We start from the raw sequence: 22,995 nt of genomic DNA, 5'->3' as shown, positions 1-22,995 counted from the left end.
CCTGCACATCCCTGGGCACTACGGGGACAATTTAGCACGGCCAATCCACCCTAACCTGCACATCCCTGGGCACTACGGGAACAATTTAGCACGGCCAATCCACCCTAACCTGCACATCCCTGGGCACTACGGGGACAATTTAGCACGGCCAATCCACCCTAACCTGCACATCCCTGGGCACTACGGGGACAATTTAGCACGGCCAATCCACCCTAACCCGTACATCCCTGGGCACTACGGGGACAATTTAGCACGGTCAACCCACCCTAACCTGCACTTCCCTGGGCACTACGGGGACAATTTAGCACGGCCAATCCCACCCTAACCTGCACATCCCTGGGCACTACGGGGACAATTTAGCACAGCCAATCCACCCTAACCTGCACATCCCTGGAAACTACAGAATTTGCCACTACACACTGGGAGGAAACCAGAGCACCCAGAGAAAACCCATGCAGACACGGGGAGAATAAGCAAACTCCACACGCTTGCCCGAGGCCGGAATCGAAGCTGGTTCCCTGGCACAATCAGACAGCAGTGCTAAACACCGAGCCATCGTGCCGCCCACGTCCTTTGGGGAAGGAAGTCTGTCCCTATCCTGAACTGGTCAGACCAACAGGCATGTGGCTACATCGCTCTTACATGCCATGCAGAAATGGCCCCAGTGGAACACTCCATACCAGGGACAAGTGGAGTGTCGGCCTTGTCAGTGACTCCCATAACCATGTGCCCACTGTCCCCCTTTGGTTAGGAGAGTTGGAGGAGACTGCTGCAGGCTTACGTGAGGCAGTGGCCATCAGCAGCTTGCTCTGCTGCGCGTGTTGATCGACCTCAGGATCCTCGGATTCGGGCAGACTGGGCTGCCAGCCTGTGGCGGACTGGGAGGCTGCGGCAGACTGCTCCATCTGGGACCGCAGCCTCTCCTGCTCCTCCACCTCCCTCATCTGCTGCGTCCTCTGCCGCTTCCTCTTGATGAACGAGACCCGGTCTCGGATGGACTTGGACAGCAGCTTGGAGTCGTTCTCATGGAAGAACCCTGACTTGACCTGAAAGGGGTCAAGGTTGAACTGTTTTTAGCATGTCGCAGCACCGCTCTCCCGCCCACCTCTGCGAGCCTTCGCCCAAGCATTCCCCCAGCTCTCGTCCCTCCCCTCCACGTCACCCCTGTCACAGGCTGGCGTAGCTCTGCAATGTCCAGGGGTTTAGGGTGTAGGTTTGCTCGCTGAGCTGTCGGTTTGATATCCAGACGTTTCATTACCTGGCTAGGTAACATCATCAGTGGTGACCTCCAAGTGAAGCGAAGCTGTTGTCTCCTACTTTCTATTTATATCTTTCTCCTGGATGGGGTTCCTGGGGTTTGTGGTGATGTCATTTCCAGAGGGGTTGATGGATGGCATCTAGATCTATGTGTATGTTTATGGCGCTGTGGTTGGAGTGCCAGGCCTCTAGGAATCCTCTGCCATGTCTTTGCTTAGCCTGTCCCAGGATAGATGTGTTGTCCCAGTCGAAATGGTGGGTTTTTCTCCATCCGTGTGCAGGGCTACGAGGGAGAGAGGGTCGTGTCTTTTTATGGCTAGCTGGTGTTTGTGTATCCTGGTGGCTAACTTTCCTCCTGTTTGTCCTGCGTAGTGTTTGTGGCAGTCCTTGCATGGAACTTTGTAGATGACGTTGGTTTTGTCCATGGGTTGGACTGGGTCTTAAGTTTGTTATATTTTGTTTGAGAGTGTTGGTGGGTTTGTGTGCTACTAGGATTCCGAGGGGTCTCGGTAGTCTGGCTGTCATTTCTGAAACTTCTTTGATGTTTGGTAAGGTGGTTAGGGTTTCTGGCTGTGTTTGGTCTGCTTGTTGTGGTTTGTTCCTGAGGAATCTGCGGCCTGTATTATTTGAGTATCCATTCTTCTTGAATACATTGTATACATGGTTCTCCTCTGTTTTCCGAAGTTCGTCTGTGCTGCAGTGTGTGCCGACAACAAACTCGCATTCCTGGACATCACAGTCGAAAGAAAGGACAACGGAGAACTACAAACCTGCCTATACAGAAAACCGACAAACACTGACCAAATACTTTACACCAGCAACCATCCCAACACACACAAACGAAGCTGCATCAGAACACTATTCCAACGAGCCACCACACACTGCAGCACAGACAAACTTCGGAAAACAGAGGAGAACCACCTATACGATATATTCAAGAAGAACGGATGCTCAAATAGTGCGCACATTCCTCAGGAACAAACCACGACAAGCAAACCAAACACAGCCAGAAACCCTAACCACCTTATCATACATCAAAGAAGTTTCAGAAATGACAGCCAGGCTACCGAGACCTCTCGGAATCCTAGTAGCACACAAACCCACCAACACTCTCAAACAAAACTAACAAACTTAAAAGATCCAGTACATTCCATGGACAAAACCAACGTCATCTATAAAGTTCCATGCAAGGACTGCCACAAACACTACGCAGGACAAACAGGAAGAAAGTTAGCCACCAGGATACACAAACACCAGCTAGCCACAAAAAGACACAATCCTCTCTCCTTCGTAGCCCTGCACACGGGTGGAAAAAAACCCACCATTTCGACTGGGACAACACATCTATCCTGGGACAGGCTAAGCAAAGACATGCCAGAGGATTCCTAGAGGCCTGGCACTCCAACCACAGCGCCATAAACAAGCACATCGATCGAGCTGCCATCCATCAACCCCTCTGGAAATGACATCACCACAAACCCCAGGAACCCCATCCAGGAGAAAGATATAAATAGAAAGCAGGAGACAACAGCTTCGCTTCACTTGGAGGTCACCACTGATGATGTTACCGAGCCAGGTAATGAAACGTCTGGATATCAAACCGACAGCTCAGCGAGCAAACCTACACCCTAAACCTCAACCTGAGCTACAAACCTTCACAAATCTCCAATGTCCATCGTCAAGGTGGGCACGCTATGGAGTTAAAATGAAAAAAAAGGCGAATGCAACCCCACTCCAAACCTCATTCACACAGACGTCCCAGAAGCAAGGAACATGGTCAAGGGTCCAACATGACGTTTTGCCCTGTCGTGGAGTCGAAAAGTGTGGTCCTGGAAAAGCTCAGCAAGTCAGGTAGCACCCAGAAGCCCTTCATCAGGGACGTGCCCAGCGAATCTCCTGCTCCTCAGAGGCTGCCTGACCTGCTTTTCCAGCGCCACACTTTTCGACTCTGATCTCCAGCATCTGTGGTCCTCACTTTCTCCTCATACAGCATGGATACAGACTCAGCCTTCCCGAAAAGCAAAACCAAACCTTCTGTGTCAAGCGCATTGAGAACTCACTCCACCCAGGTCCAAGCCAGAACTTACAGCCAGGAGACCGGATTTTGTTATTATGCTCACGTTAGTTAGGAAAAGAGCACTGGCCGGGCCAGGTGGAGTCACAGGCTGCAGAGGAGGAGAGGGACACAGAGTCACAGATAGAGGGGTTGGGGTTCAATCAAACACTCGCCATTTCCTGTGCCACCTCCTCGGGGGTGTCCCGTTCCAGGTCGAAGCTGAACTCAATGGCTTCGTTATCCTTGTGCTTGCCCTTCAGCTTCTTGGGGTCCTCCACCCAGATCCGCAGTGCCAGCGAGCTGTCCTGCCCGCTGTCTTCCTTGGCCAGCTCAATCCGTAGGCCGGTATCCTCGGCAAAGAAGGCGTAGCTCAGCAGGTCCTTGATGGCCAACCTGTGGGAAGGGAGAACACAGGCACATCAGCCCGTTGAGCTGCCTCCATCCTGCCCGACCCAGGGCTCCAACTCCAGCCTGCCACCTCTCGTCTACCCTCTCACGGGATAAGTGAAGTTCGAGATAATTCTCAGTCCTTGGGCGAACACGGCTCAACTGCAAACGTGAGGGCTCGGTTTCTAAATTAATCTCCCTCAGCGTTTTTCTCGTTCTTATTACCCACATCGACATGTGCAGCAGGGAAATGCCTCTTCCAAGGTGGGGGAACAGTGCCAGCAGTCGGAGGGAGGACAGAACTGCGGTGTGATAAACCTTCATCATACTCGTGTATCGTAGAACCCCAACAGTGTGGAAGCAGGCCATTCGGCCCAAAGAGTTCACCCCCACCCCCCACCCTATCCCAGTAACCCTGCATTTCCCATGGCCAATCCACCCTCACCTGTACATCTTTGGACTGTGCGAGGAATTCAGAGCGCCCGGAGGAACCCACCCAGACACAAGGAGAACATGCAAACTCCACAAGGGTGGAACTGAACCCAGGCCTGTGGCGTTGAGAGGCAGTACCGCTAACCATTGAGCTACCGCACTGCTCCCAATGTAGTTCACCGTGTTTCCTTTCTCATGGAGAGACAGAAACACTGGCGGTTTCTGGTCATCCAATCCCATCATCTCGTTCGCAAATTGGAGGTGGGGTTTGGGAGGGACAGTGAAAGGGGAAGGAAAGATGGGGATCAAAGAGAGGGGGAAAGGGAAAGGTAGGCAGTGAGAGGGAAAGGAAAGGTGGGGTAGAGGGACAAAGGGACAGTTAGGGGAGAGAGGAAGAAGAAGGTGGGGAGAGAGGGGGTGAAGGTGGGGTAAAGAGTGGAAAAGGGAAGGTGAGGGGTGGAGAGGGGTTGAGGGGAAGGTGGGGAGGGAGACAGAAAGGGAGGTGGGAAGAGAGAAGGCGAATATGAAGGTGGAGAGGGAAAGAGAGAAAAAGGAAAGGTGGGGGGGTGAGAGGGTGAGAGAGAGAGAGAGAGAACGGGAAGGTGGAGAAGAGAGAGAAAGTGAAGGGAGAGAGAGAGGGGAGAGGGAAGGTGGGGGAGAGAGAGAGAGACAGAGAAAGGGAAGGCGGGGAAGGGGAAGAGGGGAGAGAGAGAGGAAACGGGAAGGGGGGACGAGAGAGAGAGAGAGAGAGAGAGAGAGAAAAAGAGAGAGAGAGAGAAAAAGAGAGAGAGAGAAAGAAAGAAAGAAAGAAAGAAAGAAAGAAAGAAAGAAAGAAAGAAAGAAAGAAAGAAAGAAAGAAAGAAAGAAAGAAAGAAAGAAAGAAAGAAAGAAAGAAAGAAAGAAAGAAAGAGAGAGAAAGAAAGAAAGAGAGAGAAAGGGAAGGTGAAGAGGAAGAGGGAGAGGGAGAGAGAGAGAGAAAGGGAATGTGAGGAGAGGAGGAATATGAGGGTGAGTATGAGAATGTACAAAAAGAGAAGGTTGGCAGGGTGGAGAAGGAGCTGTGTGGGCGAACTACCCAAAGGGATACAATGCACACCCACCTTTCCGTCTTGTTCTGCCGGATACATCCTTCAATAATTTCTTTGATTTCTGGGTCGCTGACTTTGTTGAAGCTCGCTGGCTTAATGCCCTGGGGAAGGACGGGACACAACAAACCAGGTGAACAAAAGGGGCACATCAGCATTCAGCAAGGTCTTCACCCCCACCTCAACATTCAGAGGAAAGGACAAGACACTCCAACAGCCTGAACCACCGGCCGAGGGCACATCGAGGATCCCACTGGTCCCTCGAGTGCACCGGTGGTGATCCATCAACGGGGCAGTCAATGTCAGCTGAAGTCAAAGATGCCATCCCCTGAAGCAGCAGCCTGTCTCCCAAACTCTTACCTCCAGGGGGAACAGGTGAGTTCAGAGCAGGAGTTGGCCATTCGGCCCTTTGATTCCCACCTGGGGAATGGGGTTACATGAAAGCAAAGAACACTCAGGATTAAGGGGCAGAGAAGCGACACGCTCAGTCTCGACTCCACTCCTGTGCCAGATGGGTCAAGACCCTACCTCGCTCCTGAATATATTCAATGACCCAGCCACCCCACCCCCCTCTGCCATTGCTCTCTGGGGGAAGACAACTCCAGTCTAGATACCCTCAGTGGGAAAATCTCCCTCTCGTCTCGACCTTTAGACACAGGAGCAGAAGTTAGGCCATTTGGCCCATTTAGTCTGCTCTGCTGTTCAATCATGGCTGATGAGCTTTTCAACCCCATTCTCCTGCTTTCTCCACATAACCTTTGACCCCTTGACAACCAAGAACCAATCTCTGTGTTAAATATACTCAATGACCTGGCCTCCACAGTCTTCTGTGGCAATGAATTAAAAAGATGCCCCACTCTCTGGCTGAAGAAGCTGCTCCTTATCTCCATTCTAAAGGGTCTTCCCTTGACTCTCAGGCTGTGCCCTCGGGTCCTGGTCTCTCCTCCCAATGGAAACATCTTCCCAACATCCACTCTGTCCAGGACATGCACTATTCTGCAAGTTACAATTAGATCTCCCCCCTCATCCTTCTAAACTCCATCGAGTATAGACCCAGAGTCCTCAAACGTGATTCGTACGTAAAGCCTTTCATTCCTGGGATCATTCTCGTGACCCTCCTCTGGACCTGCTCCAGAGCCAGTCCAACCTTCCTGAAGTCTGGGGCCCAAAATTGCTCACAATACTCCAAATGTGGTCTCATCAGAGTGTAATAAAACCTCAGAAGGACATCCCTGCTTTTATTAGATGAGATTACTTACAGTGTGGAAACAGGCCCTTCGGCCCAACAAGCCCACACCGACCCGCCGAAACGCAACCCACCCATTCCCCTACATTTACCCCTTACCTAACACTACGGGCAATTTAGCATGGCCAATTCACCTGACCCGCACATCTTTGGACTGTGGGAGGAAACCGGAGCACCCGGAGGAAACCCACGCAGACACGGGGAGAATGTGCAAACTCCACACAGTCAGTCGCCTGAGGCTGGAATTGAACCCGGGTCTCAGGCGCTGTGAGGCAGCAGGGCTAACCACTGTGCCGCCCACTAATATATTCTAGTCCTCTTGAGCTGAATGACAACACTGGATTTAACTGTGAGATTCCCCCCCACCTCCCCATTATTTTCAAACCATGTGGTGAAGACAATAGCGTCGCAGAGTTTTCCCTCCTCCCTCCCGGGAGGATGAGGCTGTGACTTTAACAAGTTATTTGGTCCTGGGCTTGTGTTTTGAAGAGAGGGTGTAAAAGGCAGAGGTGCTAAGCAGTTTACCAGACCCACTAGAGTAGACAGCTTGGTTTAAACAGCAGCCTGGATGGGTGTGGCCAGCTTTCTCAGATCAGAATTTCTGGGTTTTGGGTTATTCAGTAGCATAAGAAGCGTTTGGGATCTCAAAAGAGTTGGAAGAGCCAGTGAACGTCTCCTAGCTGCCATTCTCTCGGAATTTTCTCGACTTTTGTTTCCTCTGGGACTGGAGAACTGCACGTAAGATCCCGTGTCTGAACTTGCCAAGTGGTGTGTATAAGGGATGTTACTATACTGGAACAGTTAATGAGTAAAAGGCACTGATTAGATTCCCTACAGCGTGGAAACAGGCCCTTCAGCCCACAGCGACCCTCCGAAGAGTGACCCGCCCTGACCCACTTCCCTCTGACGAATGCACCTCTCAACCTGAGCTACAGACCTTCACAAACCTTGCGAATGCACCTATCGCCACGGGCAATTATAGAATGGCCAATTCACCTGGCCTGCACATCTTTGGACTGTGGGAGGAAACCGGAGCAAACCCACGCAGATACGGGGGAAGAGAATGTACAAACTTGACACAGACAGTTGCCAGAGGCTGGAATTAAACCCGGGTCCCTCGTGCTGTGAGGCAGCAGTGCTAACCACTGAGCCACCGTGCCGCCCATGCTGTATCTAGCATTCGGTTATGTTTTCCACTAGAGTTCAGTTATACTCGATTCCTCTTTCTTGTGGGTATATTTTGACTATAGCGGTTAAGGAAATTGTGTTTTGCTTCACGTCATGTAGTTTGACCAGTCGTATCACATCTGGAACACAGCACTTCCCATCCACCAAAACGTTAGGATCCAGGCTCCCTTCTTCAAATATTCTGAGGGGGTCTGGTCTGATCTATAACAATGGATCCTCCCATCCCAATGAGCCACTGGCCCACAGAGGGGTAGGATCTTCTGGGAGGGGAGTGGGTGGGTGGTATCCAGAGACACAGAGACAGAGGGAGCACACTCACGCTGGTGACTTTGCGATAGATCTGGGCAGGGTTCTGACACTCTGAGTAAGGGTATTCGGAGGTAGCCATTTCCAGCATGCACATTCCAAAGGCGTAAACGTCGACGGACTCATCGTAGTGCTCCTCGTACATCTCCGGGGCCATGAACTCTGGAGTGCCTGCGGGGGGAAGGAACCAATGGCAGGTCAGCTGCAAAGGAAACTAAAGGCCCACTGCCCTCACTCACCTCCTGCAACATGTCCCTTCATCCCGACAAAGCAAGGGAGCCGCTAAAGACCGGGGACTCCCAGATTGGGAGCAGCAGAGGCAAGGGCCAACAACTGAGGCCAGGCTGGCAGAGGACAGTGTGGTCAGTAAGGAGGCCCGAGTGCAGGAAAGCGGGCCGACACGTCTCATACAGCAACAGCTGGAAGCAGCCCTCTCTCAGGCCAAGACGGTCAACAGACGCCCAGCGTGAAGGAGGGCCGCTGGACCCCGAAACGTCAACTCTCTACACACGCCGCCAGTGCTGCAGAGTTTCTCCAGCAATTTCTGTTTTCCTGCCCCAGTCTGTCCCCTCAGGAGGGTCAGAAATAAAACCTATGACACTCGTTTGAAGAGGTGGTGCTCTTCCTCCCCCAATAGAATTCATCCCTCGGGCAGCACCTCTCAAAGCAGATGGCCGATCCTGGCAAGCGGAGCACATAAAGACAGAGTTGTACGTATGGAAACAGACCCTTCATCCAACTCACCCATGCCGACTCGACATCCTAAATTAATCCAGTTCCATCTCCCTCCAAACCCTTGCTATTCGTGTCCCATCAGATGCCTTTTAAATCCAGTAATTGTAGCAGCCTTCACCACATCCTCTGGCAGCTCATTCCATACATGTACCACCCTCTGGGGGAAAAAGTTGCCCCTTCAGTCCCTTTTATATCTTTCCCCTCTCACCCTAAACCTATTCCCTCTAGTTCTGGACTCCCCCACCCCAGGAAAATGACTGTCTATTTATCCTATCCATGCCCCTCATGATTCTAAACCTCTATAAAATCACCCCTCAGCCTCTGACCCTCCAGGGAAAATAGCGCCAATCTACTCAGCCTCTCCATATAGCTCAAACCCTACAAGATCCATGCAAATCCTTTCTGCATCCTTTCAAGTTTCACAACCTCCTTCCTGTAGCAGGGAGACCTGAACTGAACAAGAGAGTGGCCTAACCTTAATAACCTGTCCAGCCACAACATGGCCTTCCAACACCTATGCCCAGTAAAGGCAAGTGTACCAAAGGCTGCTTTCACCACCATCTACCTGCGACTCCACTTTCATACTGGGCTGCCATGTTTCCTGTTGCAGAGATGGCTCTTTACCCTGGCATGTTGGTAACTATCACGTTCGAGCACACACCCAACTACGTCCAAAACAGTACCAATTGCAATCGGGAGGAGGAGTGGAGGAGGGAGAAGACAGCAAGCAACAATTACCGATCACACTTTTGGCGAAGGATGTGCGCATTAAGGTAGCAAGGCCCAGATCGCCAATCTTGACGGATCCGGTGGGTCCAGTGATGAAGATATTGTCGCACTTCAGATCCCGGTGGACAATGGGCGGTGTGCGGGTGTGGAGGAAGTGCAAGCCCTTCAGGATCTGTCGGCACCAGCTCCGCAACACCTTCGGCTTCATCACCTTGAACCGCTTCAAGTAACTGGAGGAGGAGACAAACGAGACAGCTCATGGCAGTCAGAAGGCATACGGCTGGACCAGCCCACCCACTCCTCTGCGGACACGCCTTTCCCTGCGCATAAGCAAAACCGAGCGTGCGTCGGGATTAACAGGTTGGAATGGTGGTGCCATCCGGCGTAGGTGGCAGTTATTCGGTCCATCGCCTGCACTAGTTGGTTGAAGGGACAAGATTGGGTTGGGATATCTGGTCGGCATGGACTGGCTGGACTGAAAGGTCTGTTTCCATGCTGTACATCTCTATGGCAATAACTCTAAATCATGCAAAAAGCCGTAATCCCTAGACCTTTCCCAGATTCTCCAGTTGATTTTCCCCCACGTGTATTTATAACATGTCACGTAACTAGATTATAGAGGGGGGCAGAGAAGGGAGAGTTCTTCTCCCAGAGGCAAAGGAACATGTGGAATTCTCTGGCCCAGAGAACTGTAAAGGCGAGATCAATGAGAACACTTAAAGAGGAGCTGGATAGATTTGAGGGCTACAGGGAGCTGACATGAAATAGGAGTCCAGGGTAAGATGAGGCATGATCGTGTTTAACTGCAGGCAAGTTTCGAGGGGCTAAGTGACCAACCCCAGCTCCAATTTCGGCATGTTCTTGCAGACTGTAGCACTCAATGCTGGGTAGGGACGCTCAGCACGGTCAGGGAAGGAGTTCCAGAAATGCAACCTGATGGCAGTGATGGAAGGGCCGATACCATCGGAGAAACACCCAGCCTATCTGGCCCCATGCAGTAAACAACTGCACTGATTCACCAAATTCTGATCAAACAAACTCCTCCTGGTCTCCGTTTTAATTGGACAACCGTTACTTAGGTTCCATGTAGACCCTCACACCAGGGGGTAGGAACATCTCACCATCTACCCGAAGAATAGTTTATTTTTCAATAAAGTTGCCCCTTATTGTTACAAGCCAGAAGCTGAGGGGTGACTTTACACAAGTTCATATAATCATGAGGGGGATTGATACGGGTGAATAGTCAAGGTCTTTTCCCCAGCGTAGGGAAGCCCAAAATTAGAGGGCATTGGTTTATGGTGACAGGGGAACGGGACCTAAGGGGCAACTTTTTCACGCAGAGCGGGGTGGGTGTGTGCGTGTGTGTATGTAACGAGCTGCCAGAGGATGTGGAGGAGGTTGGTACAACTACAGCATTTAAAAGACACCTGGATGGGGATATGAATAGAGGTTTAGAGGAATATGGGCCAAATGCTGGCAAATGGGACGAGGTTAATTTAGGATATCTGGTCGGCATGGACGAGTTGAACCGAAGGATCTGCTCCCCTGCTGTGTGACTCTGAGCTCTGCAAATCAGTAAAAGAGGTGACTGCCTTTACTTTGGACATGAGCAGTCGTCATCATCTGGAACGTGCTGTCTGAAAGGATGGTGGAAGCTGATTAGACAGCAACTTTCAAGGAGGGTAGGGTGGGGGCACAGAAATAAATCGAATAGCCAGAACCGAGCAGGGCCATGAGGAGAAAAGCAACAGAAGTGAACGGGGAGACTGGGCGAACCACAGGCCGCATTTGGCGACTTCTACATGGCACCCTTCATGGACGCAATCCCTGAACAGACTCCTGAAATTAAGCAGTCTCCTTCAGGAGTGAGACATTACAAACATAGCCAGCCCCTGTGCAACGGTCAATCACTTCAGGGTGGTGACAGGGAAGAAGGTACAGGCTAAGAGTGTAAACACCACCAACAGGGCTATACAGTCATGATTAGATTTGATCCCCTACAGTGTGGAAACAGGCCCTTCAGCCCAACAAGTCCACACCGACCCTCCGAAGAGTAACCCACCCAGACTCATTTCCCTCTGACTAATGCACCTAACACAATGGGCAATTTAGCATGGCCAACTCACCTGATCTGCACAACTTTGGACTGTGGGAAGAAACCCACGCAGAACTGGGAAGACAGTCAGACAGTCGCCGGAGGCTGGAGTCAAACCTGGGACCCTGGTACTGTGAGGCAGCAGTGCTAACCACTGAGCCATCATGCCATTGACAGACACACACCACGGATAGAGACAGCTCCCTCCTGAGGGGTTGTGAGAGCATCCAAATTCAAATGGCCCTCTGATTGTAACACCATTCTCCACAGGTACCTACCCATTCCCACACCTCTCTTGCTCACTTTCCCCTCTGTTAATTAATAAAATAAACAGACAATAGGCTTCCCAGGCCAGTAGCAGGTTGAAGCAAAATTTGATGTCAAATCAAGGAACTATAGCAGGCTTGCAGCCTGAAATCTGACAAGTGAGTGTCAATCGCTCACATCACCCCTGAGAGATAGCTGCACTGAGATTAGCACATATTTTCTGCAAGTTTTCAAATACTTGTTCGCCTGTTGACCTGCAATTCCGGCCCAGCGCCAGTTAGCTACAGCCTTATCTCCGAAGGCCGGAAGAGAGTTGCAGATTCCGTCAGATAACGGGCTGCAATAACAGGGAATTTTTGTTTGTTTTGCGAGAGGGGAAAAAAAGAACATCTGTTGCAATAAAACTCATGTCAGTAAAATTTCGCAACTGCGATTCACAAACTTGCAACTGAGTGGAAGACGGAAGTGATGAGAGTCTGCAGCTGAACGTCAAGTGGAAAGTGAAAGCTGGGAACCCGTCAGTTCACAGGGAGGGAGGTTTCTCTATCGACTGGAACTCATTAAACATCGCCAGCTCTGCCTTTCCCGCTCTATACCAAGTCAGTCAGAGTGTCACTGGATTAATATTCCAGAGAGCCCCAGCACCCCAGGTTTTTTTTTGGGAGGGTGGGGGGGGATGACGACACGGCTTCAATTCCTACCACAGCAGGATTTAAACGCAATTCGTTAAAACTGGACTCAGGAGCTCACCTCGGGGACGCTGGAGTGACAATTATTATAGAATCCCTTACAGTGTGGAAGCAGGTCATTTGACCCATCAAGTCCACACCTACCCTCTGAAGAATTTGCTAATGATACTAAGCTGGGTGGCAGGGTGAAATGTGAGGAGGATGTTAGGAGATTACAGGGTGCCCTGGACAGGTTAGGTGAGTGGGCAGATGCATGGCAGATGCAGTTAATGTTTGGTTATCCACTTTGGTGGCAAGAACAGGAAGGCAGATTACTACCTCAATGGAGTCAAGTTAGGTAAAGGGGCAGTACAGAGAGATCTGGGTGTTCTTGTATATCAGCCAATGAAAGCAAGCATGCAGGTACAGCAGGTAGTGAAGAACGCAAATACATACTGGCCTTCATAACAGGAGGAATTGAGTATAGAAGCAAAGAGGTGCTTCTGCAGCTGTACAGGTCCCTGTTGAGACCACACCTGGAGTACTGTGTGCAGTTCTGGTCTCCAAATTTGAAGCAAGACATTCTGGCTATTGAGGGAGAGCAGTGTAGGTTCACGAGGTCAATTCCTGGAATGGCGGGATTACCTTACACTGAAAGACTGGAGCGACTGGGCTTGTATACCCTTGACTTTAGAAGACTGAGAGGGGATCTGATTGAGACGTATAAGAATATGAAAGGATTGGACACTCTGGAGGCAGGAAGCATGTTTCCGCTGATGGGTGAGTGCCGAACCAGAGGACACAGCTTAAAAATAAGGGGTAGGCCATTTAGGACAGAGATGAGGAGAAACTTCTTCACCCAGAGAGTGGTGGCTGTGTGGAATGTTCTGCCCCAGAAGGCAGTGGAGGCCAAGTCTCTGGCTACTTTCAAGAAAGAGATGGATAGAGCTCTTAAGGATAGTGGAATTAAGGGTTATGGGGATAAGGCAGGAACAGGACATTGGTTGTGGAAGATCAGCCATGACCATATTGAATGGTGGTGCTGGCTCGAAGGGCAGAATGGCCTACTCCCGCATCTATTGTCTGTTATAAGAAGATCCCACCCAGACCTGTCACCCTACATTTCCAATCGCTAATCCATCAAATCTGCACATCCCTGGACACTATGGCCAACTCAGCAAGGCCAATCCACCCTAACCTGCACATTGTTGGACTGTGGGAAGAAACTAGAGTGCTCAGCAGAAATCCACGCAAACACGGGGAGGAGACAGAGATAGGTAAGAGGCCTAGGGGGCTGGAGGTGGTGACAGAGATAGGCACAGTGTAGGAGGGGGCGGAGGTCATGGAGATGTACAGCATGGAAACAGATCCTTAGGTCCAACTTGTTCATGCTGACCAGATATCCCAACTAACCTAGTCCCATTTGCCAGCACCTGGCCCACATTTCTAAACCCTTCCTATTCATATACCCATCCAGATGCCTTTTAAATGCTGCAATTGTACCAGCCTCCACCACTTCCTCTGGCAGCTCATTCCAGACATGCACCACCTTCTGTGTGAAAAGGTCGCCCCTTATATATCTTTCCCCTCTCACCCAAAACCTACGCCCTCTAGTTCTGGACTCCCCCACCGCAGGGAGATAACTTTGTCTATTTACCCTGTCCATGCCCCTCATGATTTTATAAACCTCTATAAGGTCACCCCTCAGCCTTCGACACTCCAGGGAAAACAGCCCCAGCCTGTTCAGCCTCTCCCTGTAGCTCAAATCCTCCAGATAGGAAGGAGTGTAGTGACGGGAGGAGATGACAAGAAATAGGGAGGGATGTAGAGACTGCGGAAGGTGCCAGAGGCAGGGAGAGTTGTTGAGATTGCAGGAGATGATAGAAATAGGGAGGGGCGTTGGGCTGGAGGTGGTGACAGAAGTATTGAGGCTACTGAGGCATGTGAAAGCAGGAGTGTGTGTGTGTGTGTGTGTGTGTGTGTGTGTATGTATGTATGTATGTATGTATGTTTGTGTGTGTCTGTGTGTGTCTGTGTGGTGGGAGGGGAATGCAGTTTGAACCTGTTTGCCCAGATTGTCAGCCTGGATCACTAGCCTTCTCGCGTTACCAGTGCTTCCTCCGACTTGGGGTGGGCAGAGAGGCACACATAGGAATAGGGTGCGGCTGACAGCAGACCTGCGCCCAAAACAGCGAAGGCTCCCAGCTGAAGTGCTTCAGGGAGTCCCAAGCCCAGCGCCAAGCGCTCACTCACGTCTTCAGGGTTCCTGACGTCATCAGCTCTGTGACCAGCACAATGCATTTCTTCCCTTTCAGTGTCGACTCCCAGGAGTCGTAAAACCGCACAATGTTTGGATGCTGCAAACCCTTCAGCATTTCCGCCTCCTCCTTGAATCGCTGCTGCTCGGCTTTGGTAAGCTTCCTGTCCTGCAGAGACAGAGAGAGAGATTTTGCTTTGGAAGTGAAGGATGGAGAAGCGGCCAGGGTATATCCTGTTGCAACCAGGGCCTAACAAGTTACCAAGATTCCGCAGCTTCAGGAAAGGTTCATGCACTAACCGGTGTGGTAGCTGCATGTGGCTGGAGCGGTCATCCTCTGGTCACTACTGGTTACCATTTAGATTGAGTTAGTGTGTGAGCGCGCGCAAGACACGGATTGTGCCATGTTTTCAATCAGGTTATAGGCTAACAGAAATAAAGAGCCCGAGAACTCACTTGGTGGAAAAGGTGTACAGTTTGGAAAACCGGCCTTTCAGTCCATGCTGACCAGATATCCGACATTAATCTCATCCTATTTTCCAACATTTGGCCCACATCCCTCAACATCTTTCCTATGAATGTCCCCATCCAGATGACTTTTAAATGTCGTCACTGCACAAGCCTCCAGCACTTTCTCTGGCAGCTTGTTCCATACATGCACCACCCTCTGGGTGAAAACGCTGCCCCTTGAGTCCCTTTTAAATCTTTCCCCTCTCACCTTAAACCTACGCCCTCTAGTTTTGGATTCCCCTACCCTGTGGGCAAGTCCTTGACCATTCAACCCAACCATGCCCCTCATGATTTTAAAAACCTCTGTAAGGACACCCCTCAACCTCTAACGCTCCAGAGAAAACAGCCTTGGCCTATTTAGTTCACACCTTCTAACATCCTTGTGAATCTTTTCTGCGCCCTTTCAAGTTTAACAATATCTTTCCTATAACAGAGAGGCCAGAAGTGAACGCAGTATTTCAAAAGAGATGAACACAGGATGCTCAGAGTGGCAGGTTCCACTAAAGCAGTCACTCACAAGCACAGTGCCCCCATTTTGTGTTTGCTGCGTTCTGAACTTGTAATCAGGTGAGCAACTGCAGCACCACGAACTGGCTGGTGTGGGACAGCAGCACCCCACCGTTGGGCCAAGTGGCCTCTCATGCGGTGTAATTCTGATCCAGGCCAGAACACAAAAGCACCATTTTACTGACAATCACACTGAACTCCCTGCTCAAGAGAGTAAATAAACATGGGGGCAACATGTACAGACCCATGGATGAGACCAAGGGTTAAAGGGACTTCACACACACACACAGCAGTCGAGGTGATCCCTTCCCTCCATCACTTGCCTCCTTATCTCTCCCTCCACACCCTTTCCCACTGATAAGCACCACCTGCAAGGAATGCAGGGGCTCAGGATCGAAGGAGCAGTTAGGGATGGGCGACAAACACTGTGCCCAGCCAGCAACGCCCACAGCTCCTGGTGTTGAAGATGCATGCCAGCTGTACAGTATTTAACAGGGAAAAGCATCACAGCAGAGCCAGAGTGGCATTTCCAAACAATGGTGGGGAGAGAGAGAGAGAGAAAGAGAGGGGGAGAGAGAGCGACTGGAAAATTAAAACCACCAGGAACGAGGCCAGGCTTATGCCCCACTGCAGCACGAAGCACAGAACTCAGCTCAGGTAAAATAATGCACACTGAGGGGTCAAAATTTAAGATACATTGCACAGCGCTGGTCATTCACCTTCAGCAGATTTCTCCGCTTGGTGTTCCAAAGTGAAAGGTGGCGTCTTTCCGGAGATGGCAATTCTAAAATCAAGACATTCACAGACAATGGCCCAGTGTATATCAATCAGCAAAGAGTTGATACACGACTGTCGCGGTATAACAGAGGTACAGAACATCATAGGGACAGGTCTGTCCCTGTAAAACACTGGGGTACAGGACATCATAGGGACAGGTCTGTCCCTGTATAACACTGGGGTTCAGTACTGGTGGGGACAGGTCTGTCCCTGTATAACACTGGGGTTCAGTACTGGTGGGGACAGGTCTGTCCCTGTATAACACTGGGGTGCAGTACTGGTGGGGACAGGTCTGTCCCTGTATAACACTGGGGTACAATACTGGTGGGGACAGGTCTGTCCCTGTATAACACTGGGGTACAGTACTGTGGAGACAGGTCTGTCACTGTATAACACTGGGGTACAGTACTGGTGGGGACAGGTCTGTCACTTTATAACACTGGGGTACAGTACTGGTGGGGACAGGTCTGTCCCTGTATAACACTGGGGTCCAGTACTGGTGGGGACAGGTCTGTCACTGTATAACACTGGGGTACAGTACTGGTGGGGACAGGTCTGTCCCTGTACAACACTGGGGTACAGGACATCATAGGGACAGGTCTGTCACTGTATAACACTGGGGTACAGTACTGGTGGGGGACAGGTCTGTCATTATAACACTGGGGTACAGTACTGGTGGGGACAGGTCTGACTCTGTATAACACTGGGGTACAGTACTGGTGGGGGACAGGTCTATCCCTGTATAACACTGGGGTACAGTACTGTGGAGACAGGTCTGTCACTGTATAACACTGGGGTTCAGTACTGGTGAGGACAGGTCTGTCATTGTATAACACTGGGGTTCAGTACTGGTGGGGACAGGTCTGTCCCTGTATAACACTGGGGTACAGTACTGGTGGGGACAGGTCTGTCCCTGTATAACACTGGGGTACAGTACTGGTGGGGACAGGTCTGTCCCTGTATAACACTGGGGTACAGTACTGGTGGCGAAAGAGAGGACTGCAGATGCTGGAGATTGGAGACGAGACTGTGCTGCTGGGAAAGCACAGGCGGTCAGGCAGCATCCAAGGAGCAGGACATGAAGGGCTTTTGCCAGAAACGTCGACTCTCGTGCTCTTCAGATGCTGCCTGACCGCCTGTGCTTTTCAGGCACCGCACACTCAACTACAGTGCTGGTGGTGACAGGTCCAGTGTATAACACTAGCTCAGGAAGGTAGTTGACGGGTAGCTCTCTGAATTGCAATTCTTCACTGTCAGTCAGGAAAAACAAATTACACACAGTAAGTTCACACATGACATTGCTTTGCTTTGCGACCTTTTCAGGACAGTGGGGATGAACTTGCCTGAGTAGCAGGCAGGCCAGTGGTTTGATGGTTACTCTGGGACCGTTAGCTACCTTCAGAAGATAGAAAGCTCAAATGGGAACAGTATCATTACACTTTTATTTATAGACATTTACATCCATCGACAAATGTCACACACTCTCAAACTCTAATGTGAACCATCACATCGACGAATCAAATCAGCTGTGATCTTACTCAACAATAGGGCAGGAACCAAGGGGTAGAATGGCCTCTTCCTGCTCCTAATTAATCTGCCCCTGGAAATGATCATTCAACAACGTGGCCGCTAACTCCCAGCCTGTTTCCCACACCTGAACAACGACAGCATCACCATGCCCTGAAGTCTATTTTGAGGTTTCAGACAGTGAGGGTCAGCAAGAGGCTGAGTAGTGTCCTGGCCGAGGAATCAGACGAGTTCAAGAAATCGGTTTCCAATTCAGTGCGCAGCTCAGAGAACACAACGTTGGGTTAGGTTAAAAAAAAAAGGTAGGACAACCAGGAAACCAACCCAACTGGCTTCCCAACTCTGACAGTAACCCTGACAGTTCAGAAACTGCAGATTACATTCTTTCAAGGTGAGGGTGGAACATGATTCGGGCAGTCAACGTCGATTACTCATACTACAACTCCCAGAAAAGGGACAGCACGGGGTTAGATACAGAGTAAAGCTCCCTCCAATTGTTTTCCCTGGAGCACTAGAAGCTCAGGGCAGGCTTGATAGGACTTTATAAAATTACGAGATGTATTGATCAGAACCTTTTACCCTCCCCAGAATTGAAACATCTAATACTAAGGGGCATGTATTTCAGTGTTTGAAGAAAATGTGAGAGGCAAGGATTTTTTTTTTAAACACAGAGTGGTTGGAGTCTTGAAGGCACTACCCAGGTGGTGTTGATAGTAGAAACAATAGGGGCATTTGAGGGGCTTTCAGGTAAGCACAGGAATATGCAAGGAATGGAGGGGTATGGGCCAAGGACAGGAAGAAGGGATTAACTTAATTTGGCACCATGTTCGGCACAACAACTGTGGGCCAAATGGTCCATTCCTGTGCTGTATTTTTCTACGTTTTCACTCGTGTGGCATTAACTCGGTTTGGAAATCATAAAACCAAGCCCTCTAATTCTCTATGCTTTTACGATTGGGAACTGCCCTGTTTTGAGAAAAATAGACAAAATTGCCTTGATAATAGCAATGACGCATCATGGGGAGTGGGGGTTGGGGAAGATAACCTGGGAGGGGCAGATGGAGCCTCGATTCTGTGACGTTGAATTGTTACAGTGCCATTTGACCCATCATGTCTGCACCGTCTGCTGCAATGAGCGTCACACAACTTGGCACCATTCTCCTGCCCTTTCCCTGTAACCTCTCCCTGCAGAACAGGCATTGAGTAGCGGGGGGGGGGGGGGTACAATGTGAGCTAATAAGGAACTAAACAATCAAGTAACATCTCATAAAGCTGGGTGGAAGAGTGAGCTGTCAGGAGGATGCCCAAGAGAGAAGCGCATTGATTTTATTTGATTGATTATTGTCACACGTACCTAAGGATAGTGAAAACTTTTGTTTTGCGAGCAGACAGACAGATCATACCTTGCCCACACACAAACCTCATAGGGTGATTGAACATACCAAGGACTACAAAGTTATAGCTGCAAGAAAGGTAAGATCAACATTTGATTTGAAACGAGAGGGGTCTATTCAGCAGGCTAATAATAGCGGGGAAGAAGTTGTCCTGGAATCTGTTGGTACGTGCGTTTCAGCTTTTGTATCTCCTGCCTGATGGAAGACATTATAACCGGGCTGGGAGGGGATTTCTACTGACGCTGGCTGTCTACCCAAGACAGCATTAAGTGTAGATGGAGTCTATGGATGGAAGATTGGCTTACATGATGGACTGGGCTGTGTTCACTTCATGTAGAAAGTCACAAGACACCCCAGAAAGCAAAAGACATCACACTGTCAGAAATTTACTTCACATGTAAAACTGTAGGTGGTCTACTACAGAAAATGAAATTAATTTAATTTTCAGAGTGTTACAAGGGGACATAAATTTAAGGTGAAGGGTGGAAGGTATAAGGGGGATGTCGGGGTAGGTTCTTTACCCAGAGTGTGGTGGGGGCATGGAATGCGCTGCTTGTGGGAGTGGCAGAGTCAGAATCATTGGTGACCTTTAAGCGGCAATTAGATAGGTACATGGATAGGGGCTTAAGCTAGGACAAATGTTCGGCACAACATCGTGGGCCGAAGGGCCTGTTCCGTGCCGTATTTTTCTATGCTCTATGTTCTAACTGCACATTTGGTAATCTAACCGTATTTATCTGGTAATTGGTCTGATGAAAGGTCAGCGACCGGAAGCATTAACTCTTTCTCTCTCTCTCTCTCTCTCTCTCCCTCCCACCACAGGTGCTGCCAGACCTGAGTATTTCCAGCAGATTTTGTGTTTTATTTCAGACTTCCAGCGTCTGCAGTGTTGTGCTTTGCCATCAGAATTTACGTGGACATGAATCCCACCGATTTACAAGAGGCTAAGCAGACATTGTACTGATTTGGGATTCAGATAAGACAGGCGACTTGAAAGTAATGACTGATAACCACACGTACATCATAAGCTTAAAAACTGTGGCAAGCCAGAACCACAGGGGTATTTAGCACTTCCTTTCAGCAATTCTTAAAAAAAATAAAACATAGATTGTTATCAGCTAGAGGAAGCCAGGGTGTTTAAAATTCTTCTGTGTGCTGAGTTAAGGAATCTTAGTGCATTTTAAGTCAATTCAAGTCAGATCAGGGAGTGAATGGCAGGACACGAGGTGGTTCGAAGGAACACAGGGATCTTAGGGAGTGTTCCCACAAACCCCTGAAGGTGGCAGGACAGGTTAATAGGGTGCTGAAGGCAGCATGCAGGACACTCGCCTTTGTCAGTTGTGGCATAGATTATAAGAGCAGGGAGTTGATGCTGGAACTATGCAGGCCCTTTGGTTCGGCTGCAGCTGGAGTACTGCGTGCAGTTCTGATCACCACACCGTAGGAACTGCACTGCAGGAGGTGGAGAGTAGATTCACCAGGACATTGCCCAGAAGGGAGCTCTTTAGCTGTGAACAGAGGCTGAATAAGCTCAGGTTTCCTTCTTTGGAGCAGCAGTGGTTGGCTTCCTGCTCGTGGTGCATTTTATGAAGGTCACTGACAGCATGAATAGGAAGGATCTGTTCCCCTCGGTCAAAGAGTCAGTAACAAAGGTCCACAATTTTGAGGTGAAAGTTTACCCAGAGGTTGGTGAGAATGTGGACTGCATTGCCTGGGAGGATAGCTGAGGCAAATAACCTCACAATGTTTTAAAACAAAGAAGTCCTTGGCTGAACACGTGAAATGCAAGGCTCTGCACCTCATGGTGTGAAGTGGGAGTGCAGAATAAGTGTAGCTTTGGCAATGGGGCCAAAGGGCCGATTCTACACTGAGATTCGTACCAGGTCATCTTCTACCAGTCTCTTACTAACCCACTGTGGGAATGATCTCCAGTTTCTATTACAGATTGGATTCCACCTCAGGGGAAACTCTAACAAATGCTGTGCTTTACTATTGGACATTCCCTGATGACTGAATCTTGAACTTTTGACAACAAAGAACAGAAGAGCTGGCAAAAATCTCACAACAGGGCGACATGCCAAAACGTGGAGCCAAGACAGGCCTCCTGCCACCACTGGAGCCTCTGAAGGTACCATATGCCCTCCTGAGGTAGAGGTGAAAGAATCCTATGGGAATATTCCAACAATAGGCAATGGGGCTCTCCTATGACCTTGCCTGTTCCTTACAATCTTATTCTCCACAATCACCTGATGAAGGAGCAGCGCTCAGAAAGCTAGTTCTTCCAAATAAACCTGTTGTACTATAACCTGGTGCTGCGTGATTTTTAACTTTGTACACTCCAGTCCAACACCGGTGTCTCCAAATCATTTTCCCTGAACCAACATCTTCCTTTTCAAGTACAGAGGGACCTGGTCACGGTCACACCACAGTTTGAGAGCTTGCTGCAGGGAGGACACTATTCTTTGTAAACTCTGCTCTGAATAACACTGCCAAGTCCCGTGCTCGCACTCCTCTGCCAGCACACCTCGTGACCATCGCCACTTCAGCAGCCAAGAGTAAGAACAGGTTTACAACAGACAGAGAACAAACCGCCTTCACAAATCCCCCAATATCCAACCCGAAAATTCCACAGGTGGAACAGAATCTGAGCTTTTGCGTCACACAAACCACGGTACTGATATACACCTCCCAAACAAGACCATGTGAACCCCGGCTGAACAACAAAAGCTAGTCACCCAAGTATGGCTCCACCACTTGGCGCAAACTCTTGGGCCATAGGTCCGACACTTAAGATATTTTTTAAGATTATTTCACGGGATCCGGAAGTCACTGGACACCCCTTCTCACCCATCCCCTGTTCCCTCAAGAGAAGGAAGTGGGTGAGAACCATTGCGGTCTGTGTGTATCAGGACACCCAGAGTGCCCGTCAGTTACAGGATTCTTTCGGCCAGCAACAGCGGAAAAGCAGCAAATATCTCTCCAAGTCAGCATGGAGTGTAGGTGTGAGCGTATACATGTAGGTGCATGGGGACAACACGGTGGCTCAGTGGTTAACACTGCTGCCTCGCAATGCCAGGGACCTGGCTTCGATTCCACCCTCAGGCAACTGCCTGTGTGGGGTTTGCATGTTCTCCCAGTGCGTGCGCAGGCTTCCTCCAGGCGCTCTGGCTTCCTCCCACAGTCCAAAGGTGGACGGGCTGGCTATGTTAAATTGCTACGTCGTGTCCAGGAACGTACAGGTTAGGTGGATCAGCTATGAGAAATGCAGGGTTAAGGAATTGGAGGGGCCGGTCAGAGGGGGATGCTCTTCAGAGGGACATTTGGACTCGATGGGCCGAGTGGCCTGCTTCCACACTGCAGGGGTTCTATCAGCCTGTAATGCACGTGCTTGGGGCATTTGCAGACAGCAGTGTTCCACTGGGTTGACACGGTGGGTTTTGAAAGAAACCTTGGCAAGTTCCAGAAGACCTCCCCTCATCACAAATCCTTTTTCTAACTAAGAGGAACATCCCTCAAAACACAGCGCAGAGAAAATTTGCAAGCTGTGCTAATTGTGGATGCTGTACGGACAT

General features: G+C 50.0%; 1 protein-coding gene across 4 annotated transcripts in view; it reads right to left on the bottom strand.

The window, feature by feature from the left end:
- LOC132809054 (serine/threonine-protein kinase WNK3-like) overlaps positions 1–22,995 on the bottom strand; it is an 81,862-nt gene that overhangs the window by 33,152 nt on the left and 25,715 nt on the right. For all 4 annotated transcript variants that reach the window (XM_060822438.1, XM_060822440.1, XM_060822441.1 and 1 more), the window contains exons 3-8: positions 14,705–14,877; positions 9,431–9,651; positions 7,971–8,128; positions 5,233–5,321; positions 3,487–3,706; positions 782–1,046 (exon numbers count right to left, since the gene is read on the bottom strand). In XM_060822438.1, coding sequence (XP_060678421.1) covers positions 782–1,046; positions 3,487–3,706; positions 5,233–5,321; positions 7,971–8,128; positions 9,431–9,651; positions 14,705–14,877 — 1,126 coding nt within the window. The remainder of the gene's footprint in view (positions 1–781; positions 1,047–3,486; positions 3,707–5,232; positions 5,322–7,970; positions 8,129–9,430; positions 9,652–14,704; positions 14,878–22,995) is intronic.

This window comes from Hemiscyllium ocellatum, unplaced genomic scaffold (genome assembly GCF_020745735.1).
Source record: "Hemiscyllium ocellatum isolate sHemOce1 unplaced genomic scaffold, sHemOce1.pat.X.cur. R, whole genome shotgun sequence".
Lineage (NCBI taxonomy): Eukaryota > Metazoa > Chordata > Chondrichthyes > Orectolobiformes > Hemiscylliidae > Hemiscyllium > Hemiscyllium ocellatum.
Note: the sequence above shows the minus strand (reverse complement) of the source record. Positions and strands in the feature narration are given on the sequence as shown.